Below are 19,261 nucleotides of genomic sequence, written 5' to 3'. Positions count from 1 at the left end.
AACCTGCCCTCTTGGCTGGGGAGATGGTCAGATCAAAAGCGTGGTCAGCGCTCCTGATGCTGTGTGAGTGTGATGCTTCACCCCTCTGCTTGCATGTGAGCCACTGGTAGCCAGTTTTGGAAGCCCATGCAAGCCACATTTGAGGAGGTTGCTACAGTGGGGTAACCTCTTGAGGAGCACAGTGTGGAGCGCTGCTACCCAGCCCACAAGATGAAAGCGTGTCTCTGATGCTGTAATAGCACTTCTTGTCTAGCTCATGGGAAAGTCCTGGTCACCAAGTTCCTACCAGGCACAGTGCTTCACCTGGGCTGAAATACTGGGGTGGGGGTGGGGTTTAAAGCGAGGGAATCCCACATGCCTACAGAGTCTGGGGGGGGGTATGGACTGGAACACTACGTGGTACTGATGAAGACAGAACGATCAGTTCACTGTTTCTCTTCAAGTTTTTCCAGTTGCAATGAGCTTGCATTGTAAAGAGCTGAAAAACCTGACTGCTAAGAGAGAGAATGGCTTAAACAGCAAGAAGATACCGCCCTTTGGGGAGGGGGGAGGTGTGGAGGGATGTCTCCTGGGTGCAAGCGTAGGTTCTTAGCCGTGAAGCCAAGCGGAGAGCTGGGCTGGTGTGCTGGAGCAGCCCCTCAGGTTCCCAAGGCTTGTTATTCGAATCACTCCAGCTGTGGCAGGGTGCTGGAGGCGATCCAGGCTTTTGCTTGCAGATAATCAGGCTGTAAGAGAAGCTGGAGAGGGTGGAGGAGGCGGCCGGCTTTCCGGTGCGGCGGTGTGGCTGGCGTTGCTGCCTGGCAGCGGCTCATGCAGAGATCCCTCACGCGGTTCCTGAAATCCTCTAACTACAATGTACAGGTGTCCCAGCGAGCTGCCCGCGGCCCGGGCTCAGAGCAAGGCAGTGGAGTCTCCATGTTCTGGCTCGTAGACCTCTAGAACCTTCCAAGCAGCGGGGCCACGTGGCGTTGCCTGGGGCTGAAGAGAGGAGGGGGCTGTGGCGGTGGCAGGTGGGAGCTGGGGGAGCGGCAGGACTCACTTGCTGCTCTTGTTTTTCACCTTGGTGGCGTTGATGTCTGCTTTTGTCTTCTGGATGCGGGAGAAGATCTCCTTAAAAAGAGCCTTGTACTCGGGCTGGCTCTGCTCCAGCCGCTTGTCCACGGCCTCCACGTGTTTGCTGATGGTCTTCTCCATGGTCTTCCTCTCTTCCAACTCGTGGCCCTCTCCGCGGAAGTCTCTGAAGGAGCTATCCCGAGAGATGGGCCGGGAGGTTTGGACCCCTGTGTGGCGCACGCTGTCCTTGTGCTGCCGGCATTTGCTCAGGAGCTCTTCGTACTTCTCCAGCAAGGCGTGGTACTGCTCGTCCACCTCCCTCAGGATGGACATGCCGCGCTTGCGCACGTTGTTGGCGTGCAGGGTGTAATTGCCCTCGTGCCGGCTCACCGCGTCCTTGGCCACGATGGCGTTGAGGGCTGTGTCACTGCAGCTCTTCCGCACGGGGTGGTTTGGGGAGGGTGTCATCGATGGCCCGTGGCCTTTCCCTCCCTCCTCTTCAGAGAGGTCGATGTAGTCGGCTTCCGGGGCGTTATTCAGCGGCTCGAGCAGGGCCTCGGACAGGTTGTCTTCCCTGCTGAGCAGGTACTTCTTGACTTGTTTCATCTGCTGCAGCTCCAGGAGCTCTGCTTCCAGCTCCTTGATGCGCAGTTTGCAGTTCTCCATCTCGCACACCCGCTGCTCCAGGTCCGAGTACTCCTGAATAACGGAGGTGTACTCCCGCTCAACCCGCTCCTTCCGCTGCTTCTCCTGGTTGACTTGGGACCTCAGGGAGTTCACCATGGCTTGGAGACGCTCGTTCTCCCTCTCCAGTGGCTTCTGGTTGAACTCCGTGGAAGAGCTGTGGACCTGGAACGCATCCTCATACCTGGAGAAGAAGAAAGGCCCTTGAGAGAGTCTGACCCAGCGACAGGCCATGAGGGACTGGTGTCTTCCTGTCAGGTAAGTAATTCCACTGATGCCCAGGAAGGTCACCTGAGCCCAGGGAGTGAGATAGGTCTCCTCCCACGTGCCAGGAGACTACAAGATGTGGCTGTGGCTCTTCTGCATACAAAGACCATCTCTGTCCCAGAGCCCTGCAGTCTCACTTGATAGCAGTGATGAAAGGACAGGGGAAATGAAACCCTACCAGGTAAAGGACTCAGTTAGTGGACAAGCCACCAATGTTGCCATCAAGCTAGGACCCATGTTGGAGTGCTACAACCCTGAGCTGAAAGTAGAGGGCTTTGAGTGTTTCCTGCTGCATGTTGGAGTTCACCAGCTCCCCACCAACAACCCCAAACCCCTCCCAGCCACAAACCAGAAGCACCAGCTCTATTGCCCTGTGTCTGGCATGCGCTCCAGGGAGAGTGGGAGAAGGTTTCTAGACCAAGGGAGGCAGGCAGAGACTTTTGCCCCTTCTGCCTTGCCTGGAAGTGATAATGAGCATTTCCACTTCCCTCACCCGCCTGTCAGGAAATCAGATTTTCCTTCTCCTGGGTGAAGCACCCATCACACCCCATGTAGTTAGAACAGATTGGGGAAAAAGCAAGCACCATGGCTTCCCCCAGTGATTGCTGGTGGGGGCAGCGAGCAGGCTGACAAGTTCCTGAAGGGCAGCTTGACCTTTGGAGCCAGCCACAGCTCTGCCAGCCCAGCTGAGGTCCCGAGGCAGCGGGGGGGGGACAGCGGGATTGGGGCATTGCAGGGAAAGGAGCCACAGGGACATTAAGTGGATTTTGCTGGGGGTTAGGTTATGCCCTCCTGACATCCCCGTTGCAGCTGCAGTAGAAGCAGCTTTTGGCCGTACCCTCTGGCAGGGGATCCTTTCAGCAGCAAAGTTTATCGATTGCTTATCGATTGAAAGAAGCCTCTGTTGGGGATGGAGCTGAGCAAGAGCTGCCCTTGTGAGGGCAGCGAGCTAACACGCTGCTGGGCGCTCAGGAGGATCAAGCGTGCAATGGTGCTGAAGGGGTTTGGGCAGCACGAGGCACATCGGGGTGTGGGACTGGTGTTCTTGGTGGCTATAGGGACAAACACACAATCTCAACTGGTTTCAGTGTGCTGGAGATGCTGGTCCTGTAGTGGGAAGCAGTGTGCTGCTTCAGGAAGGGAAGCTGTGGAGGCAGCTCCAGATAAGGGTCCCCTTCACGTGGCGTGTTACTGGGGGGGGGCTGCCCTGGGACAGGCTGGTTTGAGCCATCTACAGCTCAAGCAGTGCATCCTGTGTTCCCACACAGCTCCCTGTGGCTGTGCAGGACGGTCACAGCCCCTCAGGCCAGCAACTCTTCCCCACAGCTCCCTGGGGTCTCCAGATCCTCCTGCAGAGCTGTTCTTGCCCTCTGGAACAGAGCTGATGTCTCTCCATTGGAGGCATCGCTGCTGTTGGGGATGAAGGCTCTCTTTGCCAACACCACCTGCTCAGGTGGGCAGGCAGGAGAGAGGGAGGTCAGCCCTTCACCTCCAGCGTCGAGTTTCAGCTCTGGTGCAGAGCCAAGACCTCCCTGGAGGGTGTATGTGGGGTTCTGTGCACCCCCAGAGGGGCTAACCCACCTTCATGGGCAGGGGAGGTGGGGGAGAGGGTCAGAGGCTGGGTACCTGGGGCTGGAGCACAGCTCCTTCAGGCAGGGGAAGGTGTGGATGGTTCGGCGCCGCTCCCGCTTCTCCCGCCGGATGCGGAGCTGCTCCAGGCTCCGCATCTCCTCCACCTGCTTCTGCAGCTCCTCCACCTGGTTCTGCAGCCCCTCGATGGTTTCTGTCAAGCTGTGGAGAGAGGGAGCACAGGTAAGAAGCGGGGTGCTATAGGTCCCTGAAAGGTGGGGGGGCTTCCCTACGGAGAAAGCCAGTCTAGAACTGGGCTTCCAGTGTCCAGCGTGTGCCCTGGAAGAGCGGCAGCGGCTGCTTGTCATGGCAGTGGTTGGTCTTTGTATGGTCCCTCCTGCACTGAGGTGTTCACAGGGGGGTGCTGGAGCTGTGGCAGAGGATCACACTAATGTGAGACCTCCTGTCCTCAAATCAGGTGGGGAAACCAGTCGCCTCTGGGCCGTACGAGCTATCCTGGATTGTCTCTGCACTAAAAGCAAGCAGGAGAGCGATTTACCCCCATCCTCTTGTAAAGAAACAGAGACTGAGCAGAGATTTAGTTTTGTTCTGGCTGTGAGTGCAGCTTGTCAAAGTCTCTGCCCCAAACCTCCCTCTCTGCACAGCTGGTTGCAGAGGGTGCTGTGCTGCAAGGACACGGCTTAGCTTGTTGTTTCCAGGGATGACCTTGACCGTGGGCTTGTTTTAGGAGAGAAGAAGTTATCGACAAGCTGCTGTTCCAGCATGGACTAGCCAGGCTTTCACTAAATGCTGGCTCCATGCCTAGTGTCTCTGCTGGGCTGTGTGCTGGGGACCTCCCTGACCTGGTTATGTGCCTCTTCTTCAAGGAAACACCAAGGAGGAGGAAGAAGAGGAGGAGGAGGAGAAGAGGCTGCTGTGCCTCTCTCCTGGCAGCCTCAGACACTCCTTCCCCCAGCCCTTGTCCCAGGGGGGTCTGTGCTGCAGCTGGCCTCTGCTAACCAGAATCAGCACAACCAGCTCGTGCTGGAACCAGCTGCAAAACCTGAGTGATAAGAGAACGGCTTCAACAGCAAAGACGTGCTGCCTCTGGGCAGGGGGAAGGAAGGTCCCTCGGGCACAGCATCGCTGCGGTGGGAGGAGGGGGAGCCATACCACTGGATCTTCTGTTGGGATGTCTTGCTTTCCAGCACGAGCTTCTGGTTAGCCAGCTCCAGGTCCCGCGCTGTCAGGTCCAGCTGCTCGTAGACTTTCGCGTGCTGTTCGTTCATCTGCCGCAGCATCTCTAGTTGTTTGGTCAGGTACTGCAAGGAGAAGTGAAAGGGTAACACTCCACATCCAAACCCCAGGTTGTTTCCAAGGCAGAAATTCCTACAGCCTTTGCTTCCTCTGATTTTTGTGGCCAATTTATCCTCTGCCTGGTTGAAGCATCTTCCACCGGTGAGATAAGCATACCCCGGCCCTCTGTAAACAGTTTTGTGGATAAAATATGACTGAACCTGCCCTCTGTGAAGGGCACCAACCTCAGTCTCTATTCAGCTGCTTTTTTATTCCCAAAGAAAGTTGATATCCCTGGGAGCACGACCCAAAGGTGACTGGAACTGGCTGGTTGGTTACTGGATCGTCTGACAGATCGATGGCAGAAGCTGCATTTCCTTGGGAATTGAGGCTACAACTCTGAGTCCGTGAAACACGAGGAGACCTGCAGTTTCTGTGTGCCTGCAGACCCCTTCCTGAGAGTCTAACCTCACAAGAGTTTACCCTGAGGAGACCAGGAGAGGGACATCTGCCCGAGAGCTCACCCCAGCTGGGACCAGAACCCAAACCCATGTTGGAAACGCTTCTGAAGCGCTGCTGGGGATGGCTAAATCCATCCACCAGTTTCCTTGGACATCAGCTGTCGTGTCCCTGTGTCCATCCTGTGCTGCTCTCACAGCCCTCCCCTGCTCCAGGGGGTTTTAAATCAGAGGTTTTCTGACCTTTTCTTTAATTCACAGATCCCTAGAAGTTTTCCAGTGGATGAAAGCACAGCAGGTTTAAGCCTCTAAGCTCAGTTCTGTGAGCTCTTAGAAATACTGCCCTGACCCCAAAGGATGCTCGAAACGGCGGGTTAGATTGCAGCTCTTGGAGAAAGGGCTATTTAATGCCTCTAACAAAGGGGGCTGTGTTATAGGGGTGCCGAGGGGCAAGCTGGGAACAAACAGGATTATGAATAACTGGAATAAAGGAGAAGCAGCAGCCCAGCAAAGAGACGCGAGCGTGAAGGCTGGTGGGTGGGCAGGGAAAGGCCAAGCGTGCCCCAGATGCAACCCAGTGCCAAACCTGGGGTGCACATCTGGAGGAGATGTGAGAAGAGGGAAGTAACCCCGCTGTGGGGAGGGAAGGGATCCTCTCCAGGTCCGGGATAGGCTTGACCAGACCTTACTCCACATACCAAAGATGCTTTAGCTCCCATCCCCGTGGCACATCCCTTCTCCAGGCACCCGAGCTGTCAGCGGAAGGGCCCCTTCCCCACCACCACCCTGAGGTGACAGCGGTGGCTGAGCAGCTCCCATCCCCACCCCTGGCCCTGCGGTGTCCCTACCTCAATCTCCTGCACTTGCTCCTCGTTGGTGGCGTACATCTGCTGCAGGGAGTCCTCCAGCTCCTTGTTGCGCTCCAGCAGCGTCTTCCCCAGCTCTGCAGCCAGGTGCAAGTCTGAAAAGCAGACGGGACAAAGCTGCTGCAGTCCCTGATGCTGGGCTGGGCGGGGGGGGGGAATGTGGTGGGGGTCCCCAAATGCCACCCCACCAAGCACTGTGCACCAAACCCAGAGCTCGTTCTATTGGCAGGTTTAGACATGGGTGCTTGCTGAGGGGATGTGCTGGCCTCCTTCAGCGTGCTGGGCTGCAGGATGGAAGGGAAGCCGAGCTTGGGACGCTGGCAGTTCCTCCATGCAACGAGGAGCTGGCGCCTGGCTGGCTCCATACCCCTCTGTGCTGCACTGCACACTGTGTAGCCAGGATCAGGCCCAGGTACTCAGCACCTCCATCCCCTATTGCTGAGACCTGAAGGGCTGAGAGGAGCTCAGCATCACTCAGAATGAGAGCGAGGGGTGGTAAAGCCCCACGGGGGCCCTGGGGATGCTCTGTAAATGACATTGCTATCTCTAATGAAGGGAATGCCTTGCCTCCCTCCTCAGGCTCCATCCATCACCCACTAACAGACTGACAGGAGTAATAAAACCATGTGTGGCCCGAGGGGGCTGGGAAGCACCTCCTGCATCCCCAGCACGCGGAGTCAGCCGGGTCCACAGCTCTTTTCTCAGGGCAGCCCTGGGCTGAGGACAAACTGTTCTGTATTTGCTCTCTGCCACCTCTAAATGCCCTTAGGAAGCTCCTGAAATAGTTGGACTTTAGGACAAGCGCAGGGGAAAATAGATGTTGACAGTGTGGTTGGCTTGAAATACCAGGTTTGCTGCCTCCTGGGTTGAGGAGAAGCCCCAGGACCTTGTGAGTCCTGCATGGGCCAAAGCTTGAGCCCCTCAGGTGATTCTGCTTGAGGCCTGAGGTGGCACAGCTGCCTTCACTGACATCCCCTTGCTCTCACAGAAACTGGCTGCTGCTTTAAAGCCTGACTCCCTGGGATTGTGGGGTTCCTGTTTCTCCTGGGGGGAGTCTCTAGTTCTTAGCAGCAGATGGAAACTCCAACCTTACCACTCCTAAAGGTAAGGAAACTGGTCCTGGTGTGTGTGTTGTTGTTCTTTGTCCCTCTGGTATGGTTGTCATGCAGCTTCAGATGGTTAAGGCTGGGTGTTCCTGTGGTGTATGGGGGAACTTGGGCTCCTGTCCTGGCATTTTCCCACCTCATTGTCATGCTCCTCTGCAGCTAAAGATGTCTTCTGGAAAGGCTCTCCTGGGGCTGAGAGCAGCTAGAGCTTCATCCAGCGGTTAATTTGACTGTGCAAATGAGTAGGAAAGGGGGGTTCTTGGTTGCTCAGACAGGAGGATGGGCAGCCAGATGCCTGGGGTGTATGCTGAGCCTGGGGAGACCACTGACCTCTCATGCTTCGGGTAGCACATCACGAAATGAGACTGGTGCTGCCCTCTTGGACACGGTGCTCACCAGGAGTGCTGTGGGTCCTGTGAGGGGCTCTCCTGAGGGCTCCTGCTGCCACGTGGGAAGGCTGATGTGCCATCAGCTTGGGTGATGGCTGTTTCCATGCAGCTCGAGTGGTGCCAGAGGGCTGGGGCTCCCCAGATGTGGCCCAGCCAACAGCTGCTGGGTGTATCCCCAAATGTCCCCTTTATGTGGGAATGTGCTCTCCAGCTGTGCCTGTGCTGCAGGGGGTTACTCTAGGCTGAGACCTTTAACATTATAATCCTACAGTGACCTGGGCTGGGGGGAACTGCGGTCCTGGCTCCTGGTGCAGCCCAGATACCCCCCCATGTCCCAGGGACAGACCTCCCCTGCCTATTTCATTATTGTTTTGTTTTCCCTAAGAGTCAATTTTCCCTCATCTCCAAAGTGCCCTTGGGAGGCTGCATGTTCCCTCTGCCAGCTGGGGGTGGGGGAGCAGCCAGATGCTGGTGGAGCTGGAGGACAATTTGTGCCTTTAAACTGCTGGGGGGCTGTGTTTAATGGCACCACCACCTTGCAAGAGCTGGTGTCACTGCTGGAGACCAGCACCTCACAAATGGTATCCCCTGCAGCAAGCAGGGCCCCCGTGCAGAGGCGTGCAGTGAGAGGGCTCCGTGCTGCGCTCCAGGTAATGAGTCAAGTGTGTCCCCCATCCCTACGGATTACACCAGTGCTCTCCCACCATATGGCATCCAATTTAATCAGCTGGGGTTGAGTTAAGTGGATTAGGCAGTGTAAGATCCTGCATTGTAATTTAAAGGGCTCTGTCAGCAATAATTTACTGGGGGAAATGGGCAGTGTTTGGGGGAGTGGGAACCGGGAACGAACGGGGCTGAGCGCCGAGGAGGAAATTGATTCTTCCTCCGTGTAAGGACCTGGGAGGCTCCAGGCTCTGAGGACATGGGGGAATTGGTTCTTTTGGGGCCTTTTAACTGCCTCAGCCATCATCACACACACTCATTTGTTCTCTGCCTTGCCAGCCAGCCAAAGCATCCTCTGTAATCCTGTCTCATCCATCCCCCTCGCGTCCGAGTCCTCTTCCCCACCTGTTGGTCTCCCCTGGGCTGTGGAGAGGGAGGGGATGCTGTCTGGAAGTGCTTTAATGTCCTTGTCAGACCAGATCCCTCCTCATCTGTGCTATCCATGGCTCAGCACAGCCTTCCAAACCTTGGAAACCTGATCATGAATCTTTCAGCAAGTTGTGTGTGTGTGGAAGGTGCTGTGTAGGAATCTGGGGATTCCCTCTGCATGATGCTTGTTTCCCCATAATTTCTTGTGTGCCTCTCTGCTCCTCTGCTGTCAGATCAACCAGCCAGTGCTGTACGACTTGCCCTAATTTAGCAGCTATGCTGATGCCTCCCTTCCCCCTCCTCTCTTGGCACAGACAGAGAAATAAAGTGGTGGGAAGTGGCTGTGCCTTGTGTCCACTTGATGGACCCGACCCCTCTGCAGCCTGCCTGCACCCAAGGCACTGCTGTGGCATGGCCAATGTTTGACTTAAAAACTGGGGGGGAACCCAGTGCTGCCCAAATCCTACTTGGGAGAAAACTGTGGATGCAAACTGTCCTGCTTGGTGCCCCCTGGCTTGTGGTACCACAAGCATTGACGTGACCCTTCTAATTAACACCAGCCATGGAGACACCCCATGTCCCCAAACAAAGAGCTGTGCCTAGGAGCAGAGGGAGGGACGGAGGCTGCGTTTCCCTGCAAGCCTCCATGGGAAAGGCGCCTGAGCAGGGAGGGAGGGGAAGAGAAGAGAGACCATATGGTGGGAATGGAGCAGGAGTTGAATCCAAGCAGTGCTGGGTATAGCAGAGCACAGCCGGGCATTGCATCCGGGCAGTGGCTGTCCTGAAGCTCTGGAGGTCGTGGTCAGCCCAGCAATAATTCTGCTGGGCAACTGGAAAAAAGTCCTGATCCAAAAGCTGCAGCAGGTTGTCTTTGACTGCAAAAGGCTGAGGAATAAACTGCAGTGTGTTCCCTGCTGCAGCATCCCGTAGCACTGCTGGCACGGGCAGATGTGCATGGCATGGACAGATGTGCCCTGCCTGGGGCTGCTGTGGAGCCGAGCGCTTCCCAGCTGCCCCAGCCTTCCCAGAAGCTTCCAATGAGGCACAAAGAGAGTCTGAAACCATTTCTGCCTTCCCAGCATCTGGTGGGGCAGAGCAGTCCCACAGCCTGCTCCCTGGAGGGTTTTTTCCTCCCCAGCATCTCTGTTGTGGCTTTGGGGGAGCACGAGCCTGGTGCTGGGCAGGGGAGGGTTCGGCTGCTCTCGCGTGGTGCTGGTGCAGTCGCTGTTCAGATGGTCCTTGGCAAGGAGGCTTTCTGCAGGAAACCACCATCTGGAGCGGCTGCTTTGGGCTTTCCCCCCCATTGTCTCTCTTGCATCGAGGGATTCATGTGTTTGGGCTGTGAGAGAATGTGCCTGCTGCTCCAAACGCAGGCGAGGGCTGCCGTGCTTTGCTCCTCACCTCTCCATAACCCCACCCTCTCCCTGTCCTGTGAGACCAGCAGACTTGTAGGGGATGCTGGAAGTCCTTTGGCTCACAGAGCTAAAAAGCAGGGGGTTAGGGAGCGTGGTTTTGCAGCTTCTCTTCAGCTAAGCACCTACTAAGGAATTACTTGGCCCTTCCTGAAGGGTCAGGGCTGGGCGGTGGGCAGGGCTGCTCCTCTCCGGCTGCAGATGGTGGATTCACCAGCTAAAGAGCAGGGAGGAGCAGCGAGCAGAGCTCTGGTGTGGAGGTCTCTGGGGGATGTTCAGGGTGCTTGTTAGCTGATGGATGGGGTAGGTTGAGAGTTAAGAACTGATGTTTAATGCTGTTGACGTTTAATTTAATTGCATTTGCTGTCTGCTCCATTACACACGGGTACTTAGAGTCAAGGGTAGGTGCAATTATTCCTTTCAAAATCGAAATAAATGATGCTGTGCTGGTTTACCCCAGGGTAGGGTGTACTTGCTACTCATTTATTTTTCTTCTTAGTTGCAAGGGATTGTGCTGTCTGGGTACATTACAATAAAGATCAGCTTTTGCATATCCCTCACTGCTGCTCCGTGACAGGTGATGGAGGCAATCTGTACTTAGCCCTTACAAGCCTTGGCAATGGAACGTGCTGGGGTGCAGAGAAGCAAGTGCCACCTGACATCATCTAGCAAACAACCTGCAGGCATGTCTAGATGCAGCAAAGCCATTTTGGTGTGCCCATTCCACAGATGATGGTGTTTCCTATGGCCAGGCTGAGCTTTCAGAGAGCCACCAGTGTCACTGCTGGAAGGGCAGATTCTCTGTTCCTTTTATGCTGGCTTAACTTGGCCTTTCCAACCCAAATCAGCTTTGCACTTGACATCCCGTGTGTTTTTCGCTGGGACCTGCTGTTTTGGTGTAATCTGGTGTGCTGCAAAGGCAGGGTTGGGTTTGCTTTGCAGAGCAGCCCAGTGCAGCAGGAAGGGAAGATGCCTCTGGCAGGGCTGGGTGCGAAGTCCCTGGCAGCACAGCCGTGTCCTCCCCTCTTCCCCCTCCTTGATTCAGCTCTAGCTAGGCCGAGCTGCTGTTGGGCACAGGGGCATTTCTCTTAGCCTGATGAGCTTTGCTGGATCTCCTGCTTGCTTTTTCTCCTTCCTTTTCTTTCCCTTTCCTTTCTCTTGCACAATCTGTGCCATACTCCTGGGCTGCTTCGGCTTTGCAAGCGTCCCTGGGAGGGGGGGCAGCTCAGGTAGTGGCAGAGAGATACGGTTTGCAGGGGGTCAAGGCAAATGCAGCATGGTGAGAGCAGTTCCCTCCGTGCTGCCTTTAGTGTCCTGAGCAAAAGTGGCATTGCCAAGGAGAGGGGAAGGCTGAGATGGGGCTCAGGGATGCACGATCTGCAATGTACTGTGCTCTCCAGCCTCTCCGCCCCTGCTGCTCCCTTCTTTGCTGTGGTGTATTTTTCAGTCCTATTCAATATTTCCTTTCCACCAGCTTTTATTTTCCTTTTTGTTTAAATTCTTCTCTGATGCTGGTCTGGCTTTTTTTAATCCATGCTCACCTCTTCCTCTCTGGTCTCTGCCATCCTCTGCCCCAAAGCTTCTCTGAGTGGGGCAATATATTAATGTTTGAGCCCTGCCTCTGCTTATAAGCTGCCTGTGTCTCTACAAACACACAGAGAGTGGTCCCATCCTGGTGCCTGCAGCAAGCAGTGTGTGCTGTGTGTGTGCTGTGCCACGTTGTTAGAGCATGATAACACAGAGTGTGTTATTGGGCCGTGCTTGGGCCCCCATCCATGTCTTTCCCTGCTGTTCTCTTATCTAAACAGCCTCAGTGCCCGTGTTTGGCTTGTAGGCTAAAATGTTTCCAAAGAGCTGGGTGAGTGGTGGCTTGGAGGCTCTGGCAGTGCACCTGAGTGAGAGAGCATCCTAAATAACTGCACGTGACTGGGGCTGTTGGGGAGAAGCGAGGAAAGGGGGTAGAAAGGCAGCCAGTGCTTTGCCATGTGCACACCTCCTCCAGGCAGCAAAGCTCTAATTAATTAGGTTGGGATGCAGAGAACTGTGAACAGAGGCTTTTGCTCTCTTAAAGCTAAAGACACAGACATGTGGATTGATGCCATGTGGGAATCTCATCCCCACAGTGTGTTTTGGGGACAGGAGGTTATAGCTGAGCCAGGATGGATGAGGAGGATTAGCTCCAGGGAGGCTTTATGTGTCTCCTTTTCCTGTGGCTGCACCGCAGCGCTGTGCACGTGCAGAGCCCTGGGCAAAGGGGACCTGTGAAGGACAGGTCATCGTGCTCGTGTGGCAGGGCAGGGTGCCCACAGCAACGGGGCTGCCACAGCCACACAACACACTCCCCTACCCTGAGGAGCTGCCAGCCAACTCATCTGCCCTTGCTGTCCTCTTGCTGGGAGGAGGCAGGAGGGACCACTGGTCCTGAGTGGTTTGGTCCATCAGGGAGCAACCAAAGTCCAGCTCAGCTGCCACCTTTGGCAGCCCCAAGGCCACCAACCAGCACTGTGGCTGCTATCTGCTACTTCTCATGTGCCAGAGAAGATCCTTCTTCCACAGCCATGGAAGGCAGAAGACAGCCTGACCCTCTGCAGCAACACCAAAAAGCTGCCTGCCTCTCCTCTAGTCGCACCTCTCCTTGGCTTTGGAGTGTCGTCTTGCACACTGCTACCCCCACACTGCTGGGATGTGCTCTGAAGGCTTCTTTCTCCAGTAGCTGAGCTCACTGGCTGGAGATGCTCAGGTGGGAAGAAGTCCTGATCTGAGTGAGTGATCAGTGCTGTCTGTGGAGCTAAGCAGGAGGAACATGGTGCTGCAGTCTGCGTTTGCAAGGAAAGGGGGTGGCAAAATACTTGGTGTCCTCTCAAGGTGGTGGTGTGTCTGTAAGTAGTCTTGACCGTGGTGGATACCAACAGGATGCAGGGCAATGCCTCTTTCAGGAGCTCAGCACCAAAACCAGCATCCCTGGAGCAGCTCTGCCACAAGGACTGATGTCCATTGGGATGATGTGCTGCCTCCTCCTGCAGACACCAGTGCCCAGCCACCACCTCCCAGTCCCTTCCCAGGACTCAACACTTGCTTGTGGACCAAGAAAGTTTGGAAGATGCCATGATAATGTCCTAGCTCCAACTGCTGTTGCTGCAGCTGCAGTGCTGGAAGGGGTCAGGGTGGGCCTGGGTGCTACATGCTCAGCTGACTGAACTCCTCATGGAGGAGACAAGCTAACAGAGCCACACCAGAGCAGCTGCAACACACACAGGATCAGCCAGAGAGGCTTCCCAGAAGGCTGCAGAGGAATGGGCTGTTTAAAGCATTAAAGGAACTGGCAGCTTTTGCTTTGTGACTGTTAAATACCCATGGGAGGGGAAAACCCAGAGAACAAACTCCAACACAACATCACATTAAAACTCCCAGCTGTGCAAAGGCTGGCAGTTGTGTAACATCTGGTCTCCTTCCTCCAGGTTATTTTCTGTTGGAGATATCTTCCTAAGTTCTTGGCCTACATGTGTGTTTTCAAGCAGTTTAAGGTGAAGCTATGGCAGCCCTAATGATGCCTTTGGTGTGGGCTCACAGGTGTATTAGTTGGGAGAGGTGGGGAAAGGCCTTTCAGCAGGGATGGAGTGTGTTCAGGAGCAAGCCATGTGTTAGCCTGGCGCTGCTTTTAGCAGGAGCAGGATCAGCCCCTGGTGCTGTCTCAGCTCTACCTGGTTCCTGATTGTGGCATCCACCCTGTCACCAGCCCGTGCTGCCTGGCACAGGAGGAGAGGAAGAGGCTTGGAAGACACAGCAAGGGGACACACACACAGACTCCATGTGCAGGGTGCTAGCAGCTGGTGCCTTGGCTTCCAAGCCCTTGGGCTCAGGGCTGCTGTGAGGGGAATGCCCTTCAGGACTGGGACCATAAATCCTCTGCACGTGCCTTTGCCAAGGAGAAGCGCTGCTGCTAGCTGACTGCCTCAGGGTGGGAGATACTGAACCCCCTGATTTCTCCCTGGGGCCTTGCCTCTTCTCCTTCCTTTGCCAGCAGTTCCTCTAACTCTGTTCCCTCCCACAGCTGGAAATATGTCCCTGGGATTCAGCAGATGTAGGATGGCATTTCTGTGGGACATCAGGAGGGAGAGCCTGGAAGTTGCTGTGTGGGGCTCTTATGCCCCGTTTCCTTGCTGCCTTCATGGAACAGGGGGAATTTTTATTCTAAGAAAACACATCTATATATATCTATTTATATATATAATCTCTTTTTTTTTTTTGAGGTGCACATCCCTTCCTCAGACCAACCTGTCACCTTATTTCCTTGTCTCCCGTGACTCTTCTAGTCCCCCTCTTGTCATTCCCAAGCAGCTCAGCAATTAGTCACTGAAAACTTTCCACTTCCATAAGCTGCCTGCTGTACTGTGCTGCTAAATAAGTAAGTGGCTCAGCTACTGCAAGCAAAACTCTGTCCTTTGGGCTTGCTGCTGGGGAGGAAGGACAGTGAGTTAACCACTGCCTTCCTGGAGGACAGGCAAGAGCTGGACTGCTGGGGTAACTGCATCATGAGGGAGAGAATTTGGGGTACCACCTGCTCCCTGCAGCAGGGAGTCCTTTAGGCAAGCTGATAAGGGATTGCTGTTCTGTGGACCACCCCACATAGGGTGTGTGATGTGTGTATGGGTGCTAGTGCTGCTCCTCTGGGTTCACCCTGATGCCAGGAGCCCATCACTGCTGGGTGACCCCTGTGTCTTAACGTGGATGAGTTGGGAGTGGTGCAAGCTCAGCACCTTGTGTCATTCTCCTTCTCAGCATGCAATCGGATGCTTGGCAGGAGGAGGAGGAATTAAAATAAGATACTTAAATCTGGAGACCTTTAGAGGTTACAGCTGTAAAGCCCTGAGCCTGCATTGCAGATGGTTTGGCCCAAAGGTTTCGGTGGCTGCCCAGGAGGAGAGGACTATCAGCCTGGCAGTGGCAGTGAGATGATGTGATGGTTCTTGTGCTACCTCTGGTCCTGCTGCCTGGCTCAGAGCAGCGTGGGGCCAGTTTATTTACAGAGGAGGAACTGCCCCAGCACTTAGGCTGTGTTTGGGCTCCAGGGAGCATAGGGGTGGCTTGGGCTGCACTCTGCTCTTTGGCTGCCGGTGGGTGGGGAAGCTGTGGAGATCAGGGAATGGAGCAGGCTGGCTGTGAGGAGGACTCTGCTTGGGAGGCTGGTGTGGGGAGATGAAGGCTGGCAGAGAGATGCTGGGTCTGGTCCCTGCTCTGTTTGGATCGGATGTGATTGAGTTGGCACACAGCTGTTCTGCACACAAATGCTTCTGATGAACAGAAAAGGTGGTCCTACTTATCCCCAGCTCAGACTCTCTAATTTTAGCTCATTTATTCTCTTGGGGTCTGGCTGCACGTACACCCTGTACACAGGGTATGATGCAACTGTAGCCACATCATCAGCTCCCAAGGGCTGTAGAAAGGTTCACCATCGCTGTAGTCTGGTTTTAATGCTCAGAGGCATTCTCTGGCCTGTGGATGGTGAAGCTGTGGCTGAACCAACACAGTGCTGACATCCATTCAGGCTTGGAGAGCCTGGCAATAAGCAAAGCCATGCCACCAAGCAATTGGAGCTCCATTTTTACCTCTATCTTCAAATCACAAAACTTTCCCAGAGGAAACACTGTGAAAATGAAACTCCTCAGAGGACACCACTACTGTTTCCAGGCCACTGTCAAGTCCCCTTGAATCGTGCTTCCAGCCTGCTAGGGAATGGATAAAGGAATCTGTAAGGGCCTTGAGGCTGGAAACCAGATCCTGCTGCCTCCAAGGCACGTGGTGGACACAGTGAGTCGCTGTGGACACTTCAGGGGGGGAAAAGAGAGTCATTGGGATTTATTTTCTTGAAAAAATGGATTATTTCAGCTAGCCAAAGCTCTGTGCAGGATGGGGAGGAAAGTAACAGGTGCTCGGAGTGGAGCTGGAGGCATGATTTCCTCCGTGGTGCTAAAATGGTTAATTAACATAATCATTGCAGAGCTCCCAGTTAAGCCATCCGTTGCTTAGCAAACAGTTTTGGATGTAAATGTAATAAATATTTGATGATGCTGTGAAATGACGATAAAGGCTCAGCAACCAACTGGTTCACAGAACCTTCCCTACTCTCCTAGCCTAGGTTGCTTCTCATTTCTCTGGCCCTGGCTCCTTAGGAACACTCTTTAAGCCTGTGCTTTTGTCCTCTGCCTTCCTGGCACTGCTGCCAGGCATGGGCTTCTGTGCACCCCCAGGGCTGTTGGCATGTTGATCCTCTTAGCAATGCCCATGGCCCACCTCAAAGCCGTGCCAGGCTGGATGTACACTACACCACACTTCCATCCCCCCCAGTTCCAAACCAGCAGCTTCATGGCTGAGCCACCTCCAAAGACCTCGGGCTGTAAGGCAGAGGCACAGCCCATGGGGACAAAGTCTAGCACTGTCCCTCACGATGCTTTGTGCACCATACAAATTAATTATGGTTGTAATTACCCCGTAGGACCTTTCCAGTTGGCTGATTTTAGTTAAAGCCTTTCCCCATCTCTCCTCCTGAGTTCCTGCAAGCCCCTGCAACCCTCTTTCTTACAGGATGCTGCAAACTCCACAGCTGGGCTTTGTTTTGGGTCTGTTTTCCTCCAGATCTGTACGTGCTCAGAGGTGGAGTCTGTCCCCAGTACTGATCCCTCAGCTGGGGGTAGTTATTTTGCATTTATGCTGCTGGGACAGAGCTGGGAACCTGGCCTGTGGTGGGAAGGTGGTTTTATTGTTGTGAGCTGGCTGCAGGGTGCTGGTGCTGACTCACAGACCTGACACCAGGGACAGCGTTAAGCTAAAACAAATAAATCAATCGGTCAGTCCCACGTTGTTCAACACTCCTTACATTCATCCATAGTTCTGCTGTTCCTCAGCCTGCATCCTCCCCCTGGACCAGTGCCCAGGCCCCTTGTGAGCCATGGGAAGACGTCACCCAGAAATGTGGATTTCTGAGCTTTCAAAGGCTGCACTGTTTATTCAGCTGATAGCTCCATCTCCCTCCTCTGCCCTAGCTTAATTCGAGCCTTGTGTTTCAAAGAACAGGGCCCAGCATCCTGCTCTGGATGCTTCCTGGTAACTAAGAAGTTGGGGTTAAAAACCTGCTGCAGTGCTCCCTGGGGGGGGCTGGTTGGTACTCCTTGCTGGGGCTCAGCTCTGCAGCTGAAGTTGTGTAAACTTTAAATGGTGATATAATGGAGCAAGTGTGGGCAGAGGCACTGCAGCTGGACCGTGTGTCCCTGCTGACAGTCAGCTGGGGAGAGCAAAGAGATAAATGGGTTGTAGGTATAGTGCAACACGTTGGAGGGGGGATTTGGGCAGGAATTGTTTCCCCTACGCGTTGGTAAATCAGTTTGGTTCATTCCTGGGCTGCTAGCCTGGCAGGGGACTTCTTCCCATTATTTACTTACTGTGTGTTGACTCAAAATATTAAGATAAGCAAAATAAAACTTTTTTTTTTTTTAAAAAAAAAGCTCCAGATACCACAGCGACCAACTGTCCAGCCTCAGGACAAACATCACACAGAAACTAGTGCCAGCATAGGTCACCGTTACTTCAAAACAACCTACACAAGTCAGTGTTTATTGTCTAACAAGGCTGTTTCTGCTGTTGGAAGCTTGGCCTTGATTTTTTATTATTATTATTTATTTAAACTTCCCCCCCTTCCCAATTTCTCTTGCTTCTATGGCTGAGCAGAAAACATCTCCACAAAGTCACTGGGTGACTTAAAAGCTGAAGATCCCTTTTGGATTTAGGCTTGGACAGCAAGAGTATTTTTGGGGAAATGCTTTCAGCATCCTGGGCTTAGCAGCACATTATATCCCATGCATTTCATGTCTAACTAGTGTGCCCGCCAACTCTACCTGCCGCTGCCCTGGGATGAAAGCAATGTCACAGCTACCTAGGTTTGACTCTGCCTGCAGCAAGTTTTCTGGGGAGCCAGCTTTTTTTTTTGTGGATGGAACACACCCAAATTTCCCCCCCCACCCTGGTTCCCAGGACAGCTCTGGGCTTTCTTGCCTCTACCCAGCAGGTTTGAACTTTCCACGGCCAGGACAGTGGCTTGGAGCAGCCGAGCTGAGATTTCCATGGAGGTGCCCGCCGCAGGATGAGGAGCTGGCTTTGCCAAGCAAATGACGAGTCTAGAGAGAAGGTATCCCACCCTCCCGCACCCGGGATGCGGCCCCTTCCCTGCCCTCGCATCCCCCGGCCCGCCATCCCTGGCAGCTTGCGGGGTGCCCTCATCCTTACCCTGCTCCAGGTCCTGCTGGTCGTACCAGGGCTCCTCTTCCTCGCTCTGAAACTCCTCCATCCTGTCGGCGCTCAGCATTTAGCACCAGCGGTTCGGGGAGACGCGAAGCATCCGTCAGAGGGGACCCCGCCGCCCCCGAAAATGCGGAGCGGGGATGGATGCGGGCGGGGGTGCGGCCTCGGTGCCCCGGCCGGGCCGGGAAAGAGGAGGAGAGGGGGGGGTATGACACGACGTGGCAGCCGGCGCCTCGCCGCTGCCCCAGCCCTGCCTGCCCGGGGGGGCGGCTTTCTCCTGCCTCCAGGGCCGGGGGAGGCTCCGGGGCGGGGGGGGAGAATGAAGCGGGGACGTGGCGGCTGGTGCGGGGAGGGGGGGCACGGCTTGCACGGGGCTGGGGGATGCACAAAGGAAGGAAGAGGGCCCGGCGCAGCCAGGCAGATCCTCTCTCCGCAGCTCGGTGGAGACCTCTAGCATGGAAATGCTGCAAGGAAACCCGGCGAGAGGGAAGGGGGGGGCGAGGCGAGACCGTCCTCCTCCTTTCCCCCCTTTCCTCCTCCTCCTCTCCACCCAGCCCTCCCGCGGGCCATGGGGCTGCAGGGAGCGGGGTTTGGGGCTGGCAAGGTGGGGGTGACCCGGGCTGCAAGGGTGGGGGGAGCTGCCCTGCAGCCCACCCCTAGTATTTATTGTGCCTCCCGCTGGGTCCCTGTCCCCAACCCAGGGGGTCAGGTTCAGCGCCGGTTGGGACATGGAGGTGCCCTGGCCTTGCCATGGGCTTCTCTGTAGCTTTGGGCACG

General features: G+C 55.0%; 1 protein-coding gene across 1 annotated transcript; it reads right to left on the bottom strand.

The window, feature by feature from the left end:
• Nucleotides 1-1,035: 1,035 nt before the first annotated feature.
• Nucleotides 1,036-18,548, bottom strand: CDR2L (cerebellar degeneration related protein 2 like; the record flags this gene model as incomplete). The annotated part of the gene is made up of 5 exons (XM_084273448.1): nt 1,036-1,921; nt 3,631-3,795; nt 4,747-4,895; nt 6,176-6,288; nt 18,470-18,548. 5 exons carry the CDS (start codon nt 18,546-18,548, stop codon nt 1,036-1,038), a joined length of 1,392 nt encoding a protein of 463 aa, XP_084129574.1.
• Between the last annotated feature and the right edge of the window lie 713 nt (nt 18,549-19,261).

The sequence above is a fragment of the Gallinula chloropus genome, assembly GCF_964237585.1.
Source record: "Gallinula chloropus genome assembly, chromosome: 20".
NCBI lineage: Eukaryota > Metazoa > Chordata > Aves > Gruiformes > Rallidae > Gallinula > Gallinula chloropus.
The sequence above is the reverse complement of the archived record's forward strand: the minus strand, read 5'-3'. Positions and strand labels throughout refer to the sequence as shown.